Source organism: Talpa europaea, assembly GCF_964194135.1.
Source record: "Talpa europaea genome assembly, chromosome: 15".
NCBI lineage: Eukaryota > Metazoa > Chordata > Mammalia > Eulipotyphla > Talpidae > Talpa > Talpa europaea.
Window position 1 is genome coordinate 81,345,059 of NC_140083.1, and position 16,957 is coordinate 81,362,015.

Below are 16,957 nucleotides of genomic sequence, written 5' to 3' on the forward strand. Positions count from 1 at the left end.
CTGAGAACAACGCATTCTCCGTTTATTGGGGTAACACTGCACATAGCATCATGGGTCTGGCATACAGCATCAAATATTAACTCCTATATATTCAAATTTAACTCACCACAAAAAGTCCAACTCGATTCTTCAACACACAATGGACTTTTTCACCCTCTTTGCCCATCCCTTCCAAACCTTTTCCCACTGATAACCCCTCACTGCTCTGATAGTCTAAATGTTTAGCTATTTTTAATTAGTACCTCTTTTATTTAATTCACCTGCTTGTTTGGCTTCCCTGTATCCCAAAAACAGTTTTGTCTCTCTCCATTGGATTTATTTCACTGAACATCGTGCCCCTGGTCCCTCCATATTCTTGACATGGCAGGATATCATTTTTCCCCCCAAGTTTCAAATATTTATTCATCAGTGCAAACTCCAACACCACCCACCAACATGATTTTGAGCACTTAGAGGAAAAATATTTCCTGGTTAAGTGGGAATTGTGCAGAAGCTTCAGGAAGACTGTCGTTTTAAGCAGCTTAATAGGGAAATGAGTCCTTTAAAAATCAGGACCTTCTCTCTGCAGTTGCTGTCACCTACATTTGCTGAGCAGAACTCCTATCGATCATGGGGGCCCAGTTTGTTCCCTGTCCCTGGTTATTCTTCCCGTCCCAGCTGACATCTGGATTGAACGACACCAGACACACACAGCAGACTGGGCCAGCTCCTCCGACCCCAGTAACCACCCAGGGGTGCCCGGGCTGGGGCTTCCTGGCCACCCCAGGGTCTGCGGGAGCGTGGTGGGGGGAGGCCCAGGCGAGGAGGAGAAGGGAACAACTTGCAAGGCCTGGAGCAAAGTCTCTCTTTTCTGTCTTGTCTTTAATATTATATTAAGAGCAATCGTCGTCCATGATTGATCTTGTTCATTCTCTCAGAGTGTGAGTAACCCCAGTGCTTGTAGATATACTGACACTTCAACTTTCAATAAAATTATGTATGTGTTAATTTTATTGTAAATAATTGGTGTGTTCTAATCACTAATCCCAGAGAAAATCTTTTGTGTTGCTCATTTACCCTCCAAAAGAAATCCCTTGTGATATAATTAATAAATGAAAAAATAACTCACCTTTCTAAAAATATGAAACTTGCAATGATACCGTTCCTTCCTAGGAGCTCTTAATATGTGGTTTTTCAAGTTTTTGCATCCAAATTACCATTTATAAAGGAATGGAAAATGTGAAACATTAGAATAACACTTGATATCATTTCAACAATGTTTGGATATATTAAGAATTAACATCTGAAAAAAAAAAGAATTAACATCTGAACAATAGAAACCAAATAAAGATTTTACTATTAATGTCTTACATTATATAGATTCAAAATAACACATAAGATGAGAATCAGGAGATGGAAAAATTAGAGAAGCACAGAATACACCAGCATTTTAAAATTTAGTCATGTCGTAAGTTCCTTTTCTTCAATTTAATTGAAAACATTTTGCTAGATTATGAGGACATTCAGAATCCATCAGACTAGCACCACTTGTGTTCATCATTCTAGAGAAAATATAGACACTTAGGTGTTCTACATATCAGTCTTTTTCAAAACATAAACTAAGGCAATGATAGGCAAAAATAACACAGATTTACCAATGGTTTTATTGCATAAAACCTGTATGTACAGACCCAGAGTTTGATAAATACTCCTAAGTCTTTGCCTCCCTATTTTATGACTAATTGCATAAGTATAAATTATTAAACTCAAAAAAAATAGACTGAAGAGCTGGTCACTGGGAAGACATACATTTTTTATCTTTCTCTATCAGTTTGCCACATAATGTGGAGGATTTTTTTTCTTTACCGTGTTATAACCTTTGAGAAAATAACCTTACTATTTATAAATGCTAATAAAAATACAATAGAATCTTATGTAGCTGTGAATTGCATGAGAGTAGGTATGAAAAAAATACATTCCATTTTTAGTCAATAAATGACAAAGCAACTGTAGATACAGGCAACACCAAAATTACATAAAACTCTCACTCTCTGCAGACCACAGCAGATGCTATGGTAGAAGTAGTAGAAACTGATCAATGAAAAAATAAATTACTATTCCATATATCATAAGGTGGGAAATGATGGAAACTGAGAAAATCAATAAAGTATTGAAGGTAAAAGTTTTGGTACACAGAGGATTTTTTAAACAGTAGTAAAAAGGAACACACCCAGCATGGAATATTTCATAGGACAGACAAACTAAAAATGAGAAAAAGTCTCAGATTTCTTTATGAGATTGTGTTCACAAAAGATTACATGCTGAAATAACAGAGGCAATCCACATTCCCCCGAGCAAAATAAAAAAAAATTATATCTAAAAAACAAAACAGCTCATTTCTAATATGATTTTGATAGTTGAAAGCTACTCTCTCATACAAGAAAGTAAAATTTTTACATGTTCTTTGAACACACAGAAAGAATTCACCACTATACTTTTATATTATCAAGCTTATTTTCCTTTTAAAAATATTAATTTCTGTCTCTTAAATACTGGATAAAGTAAATTTTATTTAGAAAATTTAGACATGTTAAAAACTACATAAAATGTTCTGAATTCTTCAAACTTTAAGAAACTGTCATTATGTATTATCATTACTATGATATTTCTTCAGTTTTCAAGGGACAACCATATTCTCTTGAGATCAGAATATAGTTGCTCTCAAAATCAGTCTCAAAGCAGATATTTGTCTATTCATTTAAGTAGAGAAAGGGAAATAGAGATAGACATATCTGGACAGATAATGGTTGACTCTTAAAAATTTTTGCTCATGTGATATATTTCAAAAAACAGAGAGGGTCATATATAAGGAGAAGTAGAGAGTGACTTGTTCACTATTTGTATTAAATAAAAGCAGAAATTTATGACAAGAAGTAAAATGGGGTTGAAACTTAAGTAAATACGATTATGGACCCTTACTTCAACATTCCTCTACTTCCTTGAGAGGGGTACAATTTTGTGACTAAGTCGTTAAAGGCTTGTATCACTTGTTTGTTCCTCAGAGTATAAATAAATGGGTTCAACATGGGGGAGATGGAAGTAGTTAATAGCGTAATCCCCTTATTTATGCTCATGTCATCTTTTGCTGAAGGTTTGGTGTAGATGAAGATACAGCTGCCGTAGGATATGGAAAGCACAATCATGTGGGAAGAGCAGGTGGAAAATGCCTTCTTCCTTTGCTGGGCTGATGGGAACCCAAGAATTGTTCTGATGATATAAGCATAGGACAAAACCACAAACACAAGAGTCATGAGGAAGATCACCACAGAACAGGCAATAATCATCTGCTCTAAGAGCCTAGTATCTGAGCATGCGATCTTCATCAGAGGATTAGCATCACAGCCAAAGTGATCTATGGCATTGGAGTCACAGAATTCCAGGCCCAGTACCAAAATAAGTAGTGGAAACATTAACAACAAGGTCGTCATCCAACAGCTGAAGACAAGCATTTTGCAGACCCTGCGGTTCATGATGGTCACATAGTGCAGGGGTTTGCAGATGGCCACGTACCGATCATAGGACATGATGGTCAGGAGGAAAAATTGTGTTATCGCAAACACATATATAAAAAATAGTTGGCTTACACAAGCATTGTAGGTAATGGTCCTGTCACCTGTTGATAGACTGTACAAGAATCTAGGCATGTTGGAAGAAGTGTATGAAATTTCTAAGAAGGAAAAATTCTGGAGAAAATAGTACATTGCAGTTTTAAGATGAGAATCCACAAACGTAAGAATGATGATGAACAGGTTTCCTGTTACACTCAACATGTAGGCGATTAATAGACATATGAAAGTCAGAATCTGCAGTTGTGGGTCATCTGTTAACCCCAAGAGGATGAAGGTGGTTATTGCTGTGTGATTTCTCATTCTTGGCTCCTGACTTCTGCTCAGATGATAGGACAACTGCAGAAATGAGGCTGAGGAGAACAGGAAAGAATATTCTCTTCACAAGGATTTTGGGTTGGAAAAGTCAAGCCATGTAATATATTTGACTAAATGAGGTTATTTTAAAGCCATGCTGCTCTTCACCCTTTATATGTCACTTGATTGGTTTGAAATCTTGGATCTAATCATTACAAGCACAATATAAAGAGAATTATATTTTACATTGACTAGGTTAACATGTATGCACACCTAACACATGAAATTGTATAGCAGAATCAAAATTTTCAGATTTCACCAACCTCGCCTCCTTTCTCTCATGGGTCATTTTTAATATGACACATTAAATATAACTATTAGTATCATTAAATCATGCTATAATTGCTAATTAGTCATGACCAATGGATTGGCAAGAACAGGATTGCTTCAGCAACAATACAGTATAAAGACTGATAGGATCATTTCACACATTTTCAAACATTTACTCTTTATCATTTAATCTTTGAAATAGATTAATTCACAGCATGACTTTTCCCCACAAATAATCACTGGTGAACATTAAGATGTGCTTTTTATCCCCAGGAATTTTCCCATACTTACAAACTAAAATTTAGCTGCTTTTCATTGATTGGCCTGAACTTTGTTCCCCTGGATAAGTTGTAAACACCTGGGATATTCTGATGCAGATATTATTTGCTCCATCTGGTGCAGCAGTTGAGGACTCTATTCCACTGCCATTGTGAAACCTACAATGATCTATGAACAACATCTCATTATAACCAACATCCCCTGACTCATGTGCCATGAGTTACTTGAGCATTTATGCCTTAGCTTCATTTTCCTTAATGACCCATTTTTTAGGGGGTGCAAAACACAATGTGTTTTTGATTCACAAATGAATGATTATTTAGTGAGAGAATGTCCTGCTGAATTTGTGGACAACAGGCATTATCCTTATTGATCAATGATTTCAGTTTTGTTTGACTCACTAATTAAGTCATTGACATTATTAAATGGATGGTCTGATTTCAATTTAATTTTTTCATATTTTTCTCTAATTTCAGATTTCCACTTTAGTCCCTGACTCTCTGTGATACAGCTTCTAGAGAGACCAGTACTTTAAAATGTTTTTCTATGTATTATTTTAAATGCTAAATGAAGTATAATCATTTTGACTTTTTTTTGCATTAGACACGATTAGCCCCACTTTAAATATTCTAGATATGTTTCTTCCATGATATCCCCTATTTCCTTTTCTTTTGGCATCTTTAACTACCACTTGTCCTACTTAGTTAAAAATTTCACAAATAACTGATTCATACATCATCCTTCTGACACCATGAAATCTGCATTTTCAAAGTTTCATCTAATTACACGTGCTGATTATGGAATTCCACTCTCCTGTACCACTGTTGCCCTTGACACATTCAGTACTGCTCCACAGAATCAAAAACCAACAATTATTGCTCGATATTCACAATTGAGCTCCTGCTATAATGCTTCTAAGCTTGTGCTCACTTTGAAAAGCTACTGACATTGATGATGTTTTCACTTAATTTTGCCATTTCCATGATTCTAACTTGAGAAACCGGTGATTTTATTTTCTGTTTTCAGTTTATTAGTTTGCTGGTGGTGAAGTAGTAGAGAAAGGCTTCTAAGCAGGACACACTGTCAAAAACAGTCACTTTACAGGGACTATCTGCATGGAGAAACTAGATTCAGCCAATATTTTCCCTCCTCCTAGCCATCCCGTCTGTAATTGATTGATGCTGACGCTCACTCGCTGTTTTCTCAGGTTTGTCTTAGGAGTTTTTTTTAATCCCTTGTACCCTGCACAGCAGTAACCCGGGTTTAACTGAAAAATTTATATAATTGGCCTCCCTGGTGGTGCAAGGGGTGAAGCACCGCACTATGAAAAAAATCGCAGCTTCTGCAGCACGAGTTTGATCCCCTGCCAGCCAGGGAGCAACCCACATGGCGGAAAGACCACTCCTGCCTCGCCCACTGTTCCCCTCAGTGGGTTTTCTTACCTGTATTCTACAGATGAATTTTCACAACTTTCAATAATTGTCATTCATGAGTAATGAAGACCAGTTCAGGGACGCTACAATTTTGTGTACGAGGCAACAGATATTTCTATGTTTCTGTTTCTCTCTCAACCATAAATATATCAGTAATGAAATGGGATATTTTGTAATTAAAGAATCCAAGCCTTGGATTTTCAACTGTGAAAAAGTAGAAAAGGATCCTGTACTGAAAATATCATTAGTCTGTAATATGAAATTTTTAAGTACTTGCTATAAATTACATTCACAAGAACCCTAAATGTGTATTTTTCCGGTTCCTGAACAATTTACGTTTATTTTTGCCTATCAAGACACTCACAGCAGACACTAGCAATATCGTCCATGTGTCAGACAGCAAAGGTTTATAGGGACCATTTCATCAAAGGAGCCGTGATCACAATCAGGAGAACTTATTGTTATCTAATAATCAGGAGCCTTACATGGAATCCCAGTGGGACTGAACCTTCTGAAACAAAGTAAGAAAAATTTTTTAATATATTTTATATACATGTACATTATTCTTCATTGTTGTGCAATGTACACTCTCTCCTCTCAGGTGATCCCTCTGGACTTCTCTGGATCCTAACTCAATGCATGTCCCAGATCCCACAGTGCCCCTTTCTAGTCACCAGTGCATGTCTTGGCTTATATCTGGATAGTATGCAGGCTTTGATAAAGGACATGAATTCATGTATATTTTCTACAAGTGTTTTTCCAGGAGTATTTACCTTTAATGATCTCAATGAATTCTAGTGACAATGTGGTGGTAAACATGGCATTTAAAATGAAGGGAAATATAGCTATATTTCTGCAGAAATTGTCATTTGTGAACATTATACACTAGGGGTAGATCACTTCTGACTGTCCATCATATTATTCTGTTTCAAGAGTCTCATGAAATCATTCCATTCATTTCTTAAGACCTCTACTATTTCTTAAGTCCTGTGCTACTCTTGCTATGAAGAAAAAGGAGTGAACAGGAACTGATCTAAATCTTTACTGATGCATGCAACAAATACATCTAATGAATTTAATCATTTTACATTTACATTTTACATTTATGAAACAAAATAAAATCAGCTATAACTCTGCTTTTCCATTTTATCATTTTAATTTTAAACACAGATGTTGGACATTTTACTGAGACCAGAGAATGAGAATGTGAAATAAAAACACTGAAATTTACACACAAAAACATACTTACTCTCCAGGAAGACAAAAATAGCTTTAGTTGACTATGCAATCCAGAGAGCTCAAGATGAAAATGACAATGTAAGGAGAGTTAGTCTGTCCATATATGGAATGTCATGGGGCTTTGCATGTTTCCATGACCTCTTTTGGAACCTACATGATAGCAGGTCTCCATGATTCCCACACAGACACTCCTTGATGTCCTCTTCCACTGGAACTCTGGGAATCCATTCCTTGTATCTTAACTGGAACAAAAACATTTATGTTAAAAAGTTGACAAATGTAAGGTAATTTTTATAAGTTTCAATAAGATAATTCCTGATGTCTCCAGACATCAATTTTATACAGTGAATTTAAATGCTTAGTTATATGTCTTCTTTGAACATGCAAGGACCATCTGGGTGAATAAAGGGCCCTTTGTGACCAAAGTGCAAATGTGATAATGACTCTAAGGAGAGGTGAATTTTGGCAAAGTCCTAAAGGACATCAGTGGGAGCAGTGACCTTGGGGACAATTAGATGCAACAACTTAGCCAAGTAGAAAAATTTCTGGCAAGATTTCTACTCAGATAAGAAACTGAACAAAAAATGAAAAATATCTTGATATCTAATTTTTACAGGAAAATAGATCAATATACATAATAATGTGTATGTAGTTACACATAAAAGTATTACTGTTTTCCTTATTAGTATAGATTTGCACCATTATTTTTCCAAATAATGTAGTCGGGGCCCTACTAAAAGGATAGAGAACAATGAGGCTAGAAACATTACACAAATCTAATATTAAGAAAAAAATTTCAAATCTTGATTATAAGGAGAATGACTGTTCTTACAATATCATTGCTTGACAGGTTCAGCGACGAAGCACAAGGAAAATACATTTGCGTTTCACTTTGCCATTTACTGTTTGCTTAATGTCCAGCTACCACTGGGTTACGCATAAATTTTTTTTAATTTAGATTAAGAGAATTCATCATAAAAACAATAGAAAGTTACAACTCTTTAGGGCATGAGCTATAAGAAAATGTACTTCCGCAGTCCTTCATTATAATCTCTTTAGTCCATGAATACATCTCTGAAAAACTTTCACCTTTTATTTGTTTGATGGTAAAGTTGACTAGAAATTGTGTTTGCATTCATTCATGATACTTAAAAAAATCATACATTCACTGAATTCACCTCCAAGTGCAAAAAATTTTCAAGAAGAGTTGATTGGTGTTTCTTCATTATAGGCTCCTGGGGCTCTTTGCTTATCTAATGGGCTTCAGCATAAACCTATGGTTAACAATGGCTGTGGCCACCCCTGCCTGGGGGGTATAAGGTTCCTCAAAGACAGGACAGCTTACTTCCTAGCTCGATTTTCTGAGTACAACACTTTCTGTTTATTGGAGTAACACTGCACATAGCACATGGGTCTGGTGTCCAGCATCAAATATTAACTCCTGTGTATTCCACCCTGAGCTCACCACAAAAAGTGCAATTAGATCCTCCAACACACAATTGACCTTTTTCACCCTATTTGCCCATCCCTTCCTACCCTCTCCCACTGATAACCCCTCATTGCTCTGATAGTCTCAATTTTTAGCTATTTTTTAATTAGTTCCTCTTTTATTTAATTCACCTGCTTGTTTGGCTTCTCCATATCCCAAATACAGTGTTTGTCTCTCTCCATTGGGCGTATTTCACTGACCATCACACCCCTGGTCCATCCACATTGTTGCACACGCAGGATGGCGTCTCTTGCCCCCAGTTTCAGAGATTTATTCATCAGGGCAAACCCCAACACCATACACCAACATGATTTTGAGCACTCAGAGGAGAAATATTTCCTGGGTAAGTGGGTATTGTGCAGAAGCTTCAGGAAGACTGTCGTTTTAAGCAGCTTAATAGGGAAATGAGTCCTTTAAAAATCAGGACCTTCTCTCTGCAGTTGCTGTCACCTACATTTGCTGAGCAGAACTCCTATAGATCATGGGGACCCAGTTTGTTCCCGGTCCTGGGTTATTCTTCCCGTCCCAGCTGACATCTGGATTGAACAACGCCAGACACACACACGCAGACTCGGCCAGTTCCCCCCAACCCCCCCAGTAAACACCCAGGGGAGCCCAGGCTGGGGCTTCCTGACCTTCCCCTGTACCATCTTGTCTTTAATATTATAATAATTGCAATCATCGGCCATGATTGATCTTGTTCATTCTCTCAGAGTGTGAATAACCCCAGTGCTTGTACGTATACTGACACGTCAACTTTCAATAAAATTATGTATGTGTTAATTTTATTGTAAATAATTGGTGTGCTCTAATCACGAATCCCAGAGAAAATCTTTTGTGTTGCTCATTTACCCGCCAAAAGAAATCCCTTGTGTATGTAATTAATAAATGAAAAAATAACTCACCTTTCCAAAAATATGAAACTTGCAATGATACAGTTCCTTCCTTGGAGGATACGATAGCTCTTAATACGTGGTTTTTCAAGTTTTTGCATCCAAATTACCATTTATAAAGGAATGGAAAATGTGAAACATTAGAATAACACTTGATATCATTTCATCAATGTTTGGATATATTAAGAATCAACATCTGAACAATAGAAACCAAATATAGATTTTACTATTAATGTCTTACATTATATAAATTCAAAATAACATATAAGATGAGAATCAGGAGATAGAAAAATTAGAAAAGCACAGACTACACCAGCATTTTAAAATTTAGTCATGTCGTAAGTTCCTTTTCTTCAATTTAATTGAAAACATTTTGCTAGATTGTGCGGACATTCAGAATCCACTCGAATAGCACCAGTTGTGTTCATCGTTCTAAAGAAAATATGGGCATTTAGGTATTCTGTATGTCAGTCTTTTTCAAATCATAAACTCAGGCAATGATAGGCAAAAATAACACCGATTTACCAACGGTTTTATTGCATAAAACCTGTATGTACAGGCCCAGAGTTTGTTATATACTCCTAAGTCTTTGCCTCCCTATTTAATAACTAATTGCATAAGTATAATTATTAAACTCAAAAAAAAGACAGAAGAGCTGGTCTTTGGAAGACATACATCTTTGCTCTTTCACTACCAGTTTGCCACATAATAGGCAGGATTTTTTTTCTTTGCCTTATTATAAGCTCTGAGAAAATAACCTTTCTATTTATAAATGATAATAAAAACACAATGGAATCCTATGTAGCTGTGAATTGCATGAGAGTAGATATGGAAAAAAATACATTTTCATTTTTAGTCAATAAATGACAAAGCAACTTTAGACACGGGCAATAGCAAAATTACATAAAACTCTCACTCTCTGCAGACCACAGCAGATGCTATGGTAGAAGTAGTAGAAATTGATCAAAGAAAAAATAAATTACTATTACATAAGTCATAAGTTGGGAAATGATGGAAACTGAGAAAATCAATAAAGTATTGAAGGTAAAATCTTTGGTACACAGAGGATTTTTTAAACAATAGTAAAAAGGAACGCACCCAGCATGGAATATTTCATAGGACAGACAAACTAAAAATGAGAAAAGATTTCAAATTTATTTTTTGAGATCATGTTCACAAAAGATTACATGCTGAAATAATGGAGGCAATCCACAGTCCCCTGAGCAAAATACTCCTAAAAGAAAAAAAAATTATATCTAAAAAAAACACTATTCATTTCTAAAATGATTTTGATAGTTGAACACTACTCTCTCATACATGACAGCAAGATTTTTACATGTTCTTTGAGCCCACAGAAAAGTTTCACCTTTATACTTATATTATCAAGGTTAATTTCCTTTTAAGAAATAGTTATTACTGTCTCTTAAAATCCTGGATAAAGTAAATTTTGCATAGAAAATTTAAACATGTTAAAAACTACATAAAATGTTCTGAAATCTTCAAACTGTAAGAAACAGTCACGATGCTTTACCATTACTAGGATATTTCTTCAACTTCTAAGAGACAACCATATTCTCATGAGATCAGAATATTGTTCTCAACGTCATTCTCAAAGCAGATATGTGTCTATTCACTTAAGTATCTCTATCAAAGGAAGATACAGACATATTCAGACAGCTAATTGCTGATTCTTAAACATTTTGAGTTCTTAGGGCATTTTTCAAAAAACTGAGAGGATAGTATGTAAGAAGTACACAGTGGCTTATTCACAGTTTGTATGAAACAGAAGCAGAAATTTATAACAAGAAGTAAAATGGGTTGAAACTTAAGTAAATACTATTATGTCCCCTTACTTCAACATTCCTCTACTTCCTTGAGAGGGGTACAATTTTGTGACTAAGTCATTAAAGGCTTGTATCACTTGTTTGTTCCTCAGAGTATAAATAAATGGGTTCAACATGGGGGAGATGGAAGTATTTAATAGTATAATCCCTTTATTCATGGCCGAGTCATCTTTTGCTGAAGGTCTGGTATAGATGAAGATACAGCTGCCGTAGGAGATGGAAAGCACAATCATGTGGGAAGAGCAGGTAGAAAATGCCTTCTTCCTTTGCTGGGCTGATGGGAACCTTAGAATTGTTCTGACGATATAAGCGTAGGACAGAACCACACACACGAGAGTCAAGATAAAGAACACAGAACAGGCAATAATCATCTTCTCTAGGAGCCCAGTATCTGAGCACGAGATCTGCATCAGAGGATTAGCATCACAGGCAAAGTGGTCGATGGCATTGGAGTCACAGAATTCCAGTCCAAGTAACAAACTAAATAGTGGCAACATCAACAACAACGTCATCATCCAACAGCTGAAGACAAGAGTTTTGCAGACCCTGCGGTTCATGATGGTCACATAGTGCAGGGGTTTGCAGATGGCCACGTACCGATCATAGGACATGATGGTCAGGAGGAAAAATTGTGTTATGGCAAAAACATATATGAAAAATAGTTGGCTTACACAAGCATTGTAGGTAATGGTCCTGTCACCTGTTGATAGATTGTACAAGAACCTAGGAATACAGGAAGAAGTGTATGAAATTTCTAAGAAGGAAAAATTTTGGAGAAAAAAGTACATTGCAGTTTTAAGGTGGGAATCCACAAATGTAAGGGTGATGATGGTCAGGTTTCCTGTTACACTCAACATGTAGGCGATTAATAGAAATATGAAAGTCAGAATCTGCATTTCAGGGTCATCTGTAAACCCCAACAGGATGAAGGTGGTTATCGCTGTGTGATTTCTCATTCCTGGCTCCTGACTTCCGCTCAGATTGAGTGGAAAACTGCAGAAATGAGACTGAGGAGAACAGGAAAGAATATTTCTCCACAAGGATTTTGGGTTGGAAAAGTCAAGCCATATAATATATTTGCTTAATGAGATTATTTTAAAACCATGCTCCTCACCCTTTATATGTCACTGATTCATTTGAAATATTGGATCTTAATCATTACAAGCACAACATAAAAAGAGAATTACATTTTACATTGGCTAGGGTTAACATGTATGCACACCTAACACATGAAATTGTATAGCAGAATCAAAATTTTCAGATTTCACCAACCTCGCCTCCCTTCTCTCATGGGTCATTTTTAATATATCACATTAAAATAAGTATGAGGATCATTAAACCAATGCTATAATTGCTAATTAGTCATACCAACGGATTGGCAAGAACAGAATTGCTTCAGGATTCCTTCAGCAACAATACAGTATAAAGACTGATAGGATCATTTCACACATTTTCAAACATTTACTCTTTATCATTTAACAGTTGAAATAGATTTACTCACAGAATGACTGTTTCCCCACAAATAATTTTTTCCCAGGAATTTTCCCATACTTAGAAACTAAAATTTAGCTGTGTTTCATTGATCGGCTTGAACATTTTTTCCACTGAATAAGCTGTAAACACCTGGGATATTCTGATGCTGACATTGTCTGCCCCATCTGGTGCAGCAGTTGAGGACTCTATTCTACTGCCATTGTGAAACCTACAACATCTATGAACAACATCTCATCATAACCAACATCCCCCGACTCATGTTCCATGGGTTACTTGAATATTTATGCCTTAGCTTCATTTTCCCTAATGACCCATTTTTTCTTTGGTGCAAAACACAGAGAGTTTTTTATTCACAAATGAATGATTAATTAGTGAGAGAATGTCCTGCTGAATTTGTGGATAACAGACATTATCCTTATTGATTAATGATTTCAGTGTTGTTTGACTCACTAAAACATATTTCTTCTCTTCTTTATCAAGTCATTGACATTATTATTGTCTATGAAAGTATTAAATGGATGGACTAATTTCAATTTAATTTTTTTCCATGATTTTCTCTAATTTCAGATTTCCACTTTAGTCCCTAACTCTGTAGCATAAAGCTATGGTTTACAATGGGTGTGGCCACCACTCCCTGGGAGGATATAAGCTTTCTCAGAGACAGGACAACTTGTGCCTTCCTAACATGATTTTCTGAGCACCACAAGCTTTCTGTTTATACAATAAATGCATACAAGTGTGTTCTCTGTATACTGTCTTTCCAGGAATATTTGCACTTAATTAAGGTAGAGATGCCTAATGATAATACTGCAGTTAATTTGGCATTCTAATAATGTATGATATCATCATAGATTGGGAAAATAAATTTGATTGCTAAAATTACAGTGTGGGTAAATCACTTCTGATGTCCCCCACGGCATTTTGTCCCAATTAGTACTGATGAATTCATTGAAGACATATTTCTTCAGAACCTCTCAGTGATTATTAATCATCTGGCTACCAAAGATAAAATGAAAAAAAGGAAGTGACTCAAGTCTTTATTGACTTGTGCAATAAATATTTTTAATAAAGCTGATCATGTCCCATTTCAATTTTCCAAAACAAAATAGTGTCTGAAATAATTATTTGCTTTGCCTGAAATAGCCGGTTGATTCAAGACATCAGAGTTTTAAACATAGAACTCTAATATTTTCTCAAATCACTTGAGGGGAAAATATGAATGAAGAAAGAAACTAAATTTACCAATCAATAACCTACTTACTGTATGGAAGACAACTTGACTGGAGTTGAACATGCAATTCTAATGGTTCCAATTTTAATGGATGGATGTGCAGTCAGTACGTTCATAGAGGCCCCTTCATGGAGGCTTATGTGTCCCTGCATTTTTGGACAGATGTACTGTCATCATTCCCAGTAGCTCCTTCCACACAGATGCCCTTTGAAGAGCCAATTCCATGTTAAATCTAGGAATCTGGTTTTTTTGCACCTCAGAACTGAAATAAAAACACTTTAAGAAGCAAAGGATTCCAAACAGATTTTAGAGAATTGATCTTTCTTTTATTAATACAGGTAGATTTAATAATTTCTTTCAATCTGTTTTTGGGTTCTATTCAAACTTCAGTGGATTGCATGATGCCTGCCTACAATGATGACAGCTATCTTATTTACTCCATCCATTCATCAGATGCTAATTTCTTCCCCAAAACTCCCTCACATTGACATCAGACTAGTGTCTTACCAGCTGTCCCAGCATCCCTTAGTCCCATCAAGTTGATACTTGAATCATTGCAATTCTCTATCTGTGCCATATATTTCATAGAAGTATCTTAAAATTGTTAATATCAAACTCTTCTTCACCCTCAGTTCTTATTCCATGCTGGTCATCTGCAAATGCTCAGGTGAAAAGGGACGCAATTCCTCTCCTAAGGGAAGATTTTATTAGAGTCATGAAACTGGTGTGAATTTTAAGTCAAGAAAGAAAGAAATGCACATGCTCTAGATTTTTATATGCCACTGAGCTGCCAAGCAAAATCAGAGTAGTTGGACCTGGCTCTCTACATAGACTGAAACATGTGGATTCATTAGATGACATTGCTTCTGTGTAAATCAGTCAAGTATTTTAACCAGTTTACTGCAACTCAGTAATAAGCAGCCTTAACCCTGTGTCCTGGCATTTGAGGTCCTGGGATTAGCTGTCTTCACTACTTGTTTCCTATTTCTCTGAGGCCCTGGTTTGGCAGCATTTTTGCTCTGCAACCTCCTATAATGTAACATTTCTAAATTGCGTGCAAGAGATAAGAATGAGGAGGTGGAAAATTTACAGAAGCACAGAAAATAAACGCCATCTTTTTGCAATCCAGTCACACTTTAATTATTCTTTTATCACTGAAAATTTTTCCTAGAATGTGAGAACATTCATAATCATCACACTCTTACCGATTGCTTTTTTTTTCCGTTCTGAAATGAAATACAGTAACCTCAATATGTGCATATGAAAATACTGAGGATTTTGAGAGTTTTTCAAAATATAAACTAAGGCAATTCTTGTGGGAATCGATGACAGATTTACCAATGATTTGTGGAAGCTGATTTGTTTTCCCTTTTTTGATTAAGCATATTAAATAACTTTATAGCTTATAAAGGCATAGAGTTTATTCAGACACCTATGTTTGCAGCCACTTTTTTTTTTGACTAATTACATAAGTTTGGCAATCAGTGACTTAAAGAAAAATGTCTGAATGCTTATGACTAGAGGACATACAGTTTTCCTCTATGACAATTATTTGGACACATTGTTTAGGGCCTATATTTTCTTTACTAGAATTAGCATCCTAGAAACCTACACTTTCATTAATTAATAAAGAAAAAACAGGAATCCATGTAGAAGCTGACTACATAAGATAAAAGAAATATATATTATTGTCATTTTTAGTAAATTGACAACAAAGTAGGTTTAAACACAGGAAATATAAAAATTGCAATAAATTGATCTCACTCAACTCTGAAAATCACCTTGAAACTCAGAAAATCCTCTAGAGCTTGCTCAAGTTCAGAAGTAATTACACAAATATTGTATAATTGTTATACAATATGATAAATTATACAATATGACAAATTATTATTTGGGCAGCATAATTTGAAATATTGGAAGCAGAAAAAGTGATATGATAAAAGATAAAATTTTGATATGGACTAGATATTTGTAAAGAGTGGGAAAAGGAAACATTGAGAAAGAGTTATCAGTAGGGGAAGATTTTTCTAAAGCATGATAAATCTTTCAAAAAGAAAAAATTTTGAAGTCTTTTAACTTAGGGACCATATTTGTGAAAAACTCTATGGGGGAATATAGAACCAGTCTATGATCCTGGTTTTAAAAAAAAAAACCACTCATTAAAAAGAAAAATTTTATATATGTATCTTAAAAGAGAAGTAGTTTTCTTACAGGGCAGGGAGAGGGGCAGACCCCTCAAACCTGCCTGCTCTAAATAGGTGCTGCCATCCGCCGCATCAACACAAAACATATGAGACTTTAATGAAAAGGAACTTTAATACAATTAGTAAACAATACAAGAAAGGCAAAGAATATCGTTTCTATATCAAGCACCCAAAGTTACCTGTCCCCTTGTGGGTTAAAGACCACCCAAACAGGATGGGCCCAGAGCAAGGCCCCAAAACTGCCATAAGTCCTAAGCACCTTTCAGAGGGGACCCACAGAGAAGGATCAGAAACAACCAGACAAGTCTGGAAGGAAAACAGCAAAATCAAAATCAAGGTAAAAGCTGCCATTGTCACCTCCATGCAGGTCTCTCACCCATGTCTGTGTCACCCAGTCCAAGACCAAAAGGCAAGCACTTTCTTCACTTGTCTCTCGGCTCCATGTGCCTCCTCCAGGTCTCCTTCTGGCTCCATCCTGCTTCCTTCCTTTCTTCGTCCTTTCTCCAGCTTCTTCTCTTCTCCCTGCTCAGCTCCACCCTCCTTTGGGTGGGGCAGGAAATCTAAAACTTCCCCTTTTCCTGGGGACCACCCTGTTACAGTTTGGCAATTGAAAATTTCA

The 16,957-nt window shown here is 35.9% G+C and overlaps 2 protein-coding genes across 2 annotated transcripts; both read right to left on the reverse strand.

Moving 5' to 3' along the window:
• Positions 1-2,954: 2,954 nt before the first annotated feature.
• Positions 2,955-3,908, reverse strand: LOC311185542 (olfactory receptor 6C2-like; the record flags this gene model as incomplete). Its single annotated transcript, XM_084256165.1, has 1 exon — positions 2,955-3,908. One exon carries the CDS (start codon positions 3,906-3,908, stop codon positions 2,955-2,957), a length of 954 nt encoding a protein of 317 aa, XP_084112291.1.
• Positions 3,909-11,414: 7,506 nt separating this feature from the next.
• On the reverse strand, positions 11,415-12,365 carry LOC311185543 (olfactory receptor 6C2-like; the record flags this gene model as incomplete). Its single annotated transcript, XM_084256166.1, has 1 exon — positions 11,415-12,365. The coding sequence occupies one exon, from the start codon at positions 12,363-12,365 to the stop codon at positions 11,415-11,417; it is 951 nt and encodes a 316-aa protein (XP_084112292.1).
• Between the last annotated feature and the right edge of the window lie 4,592 nt (positions 12,366-16,957).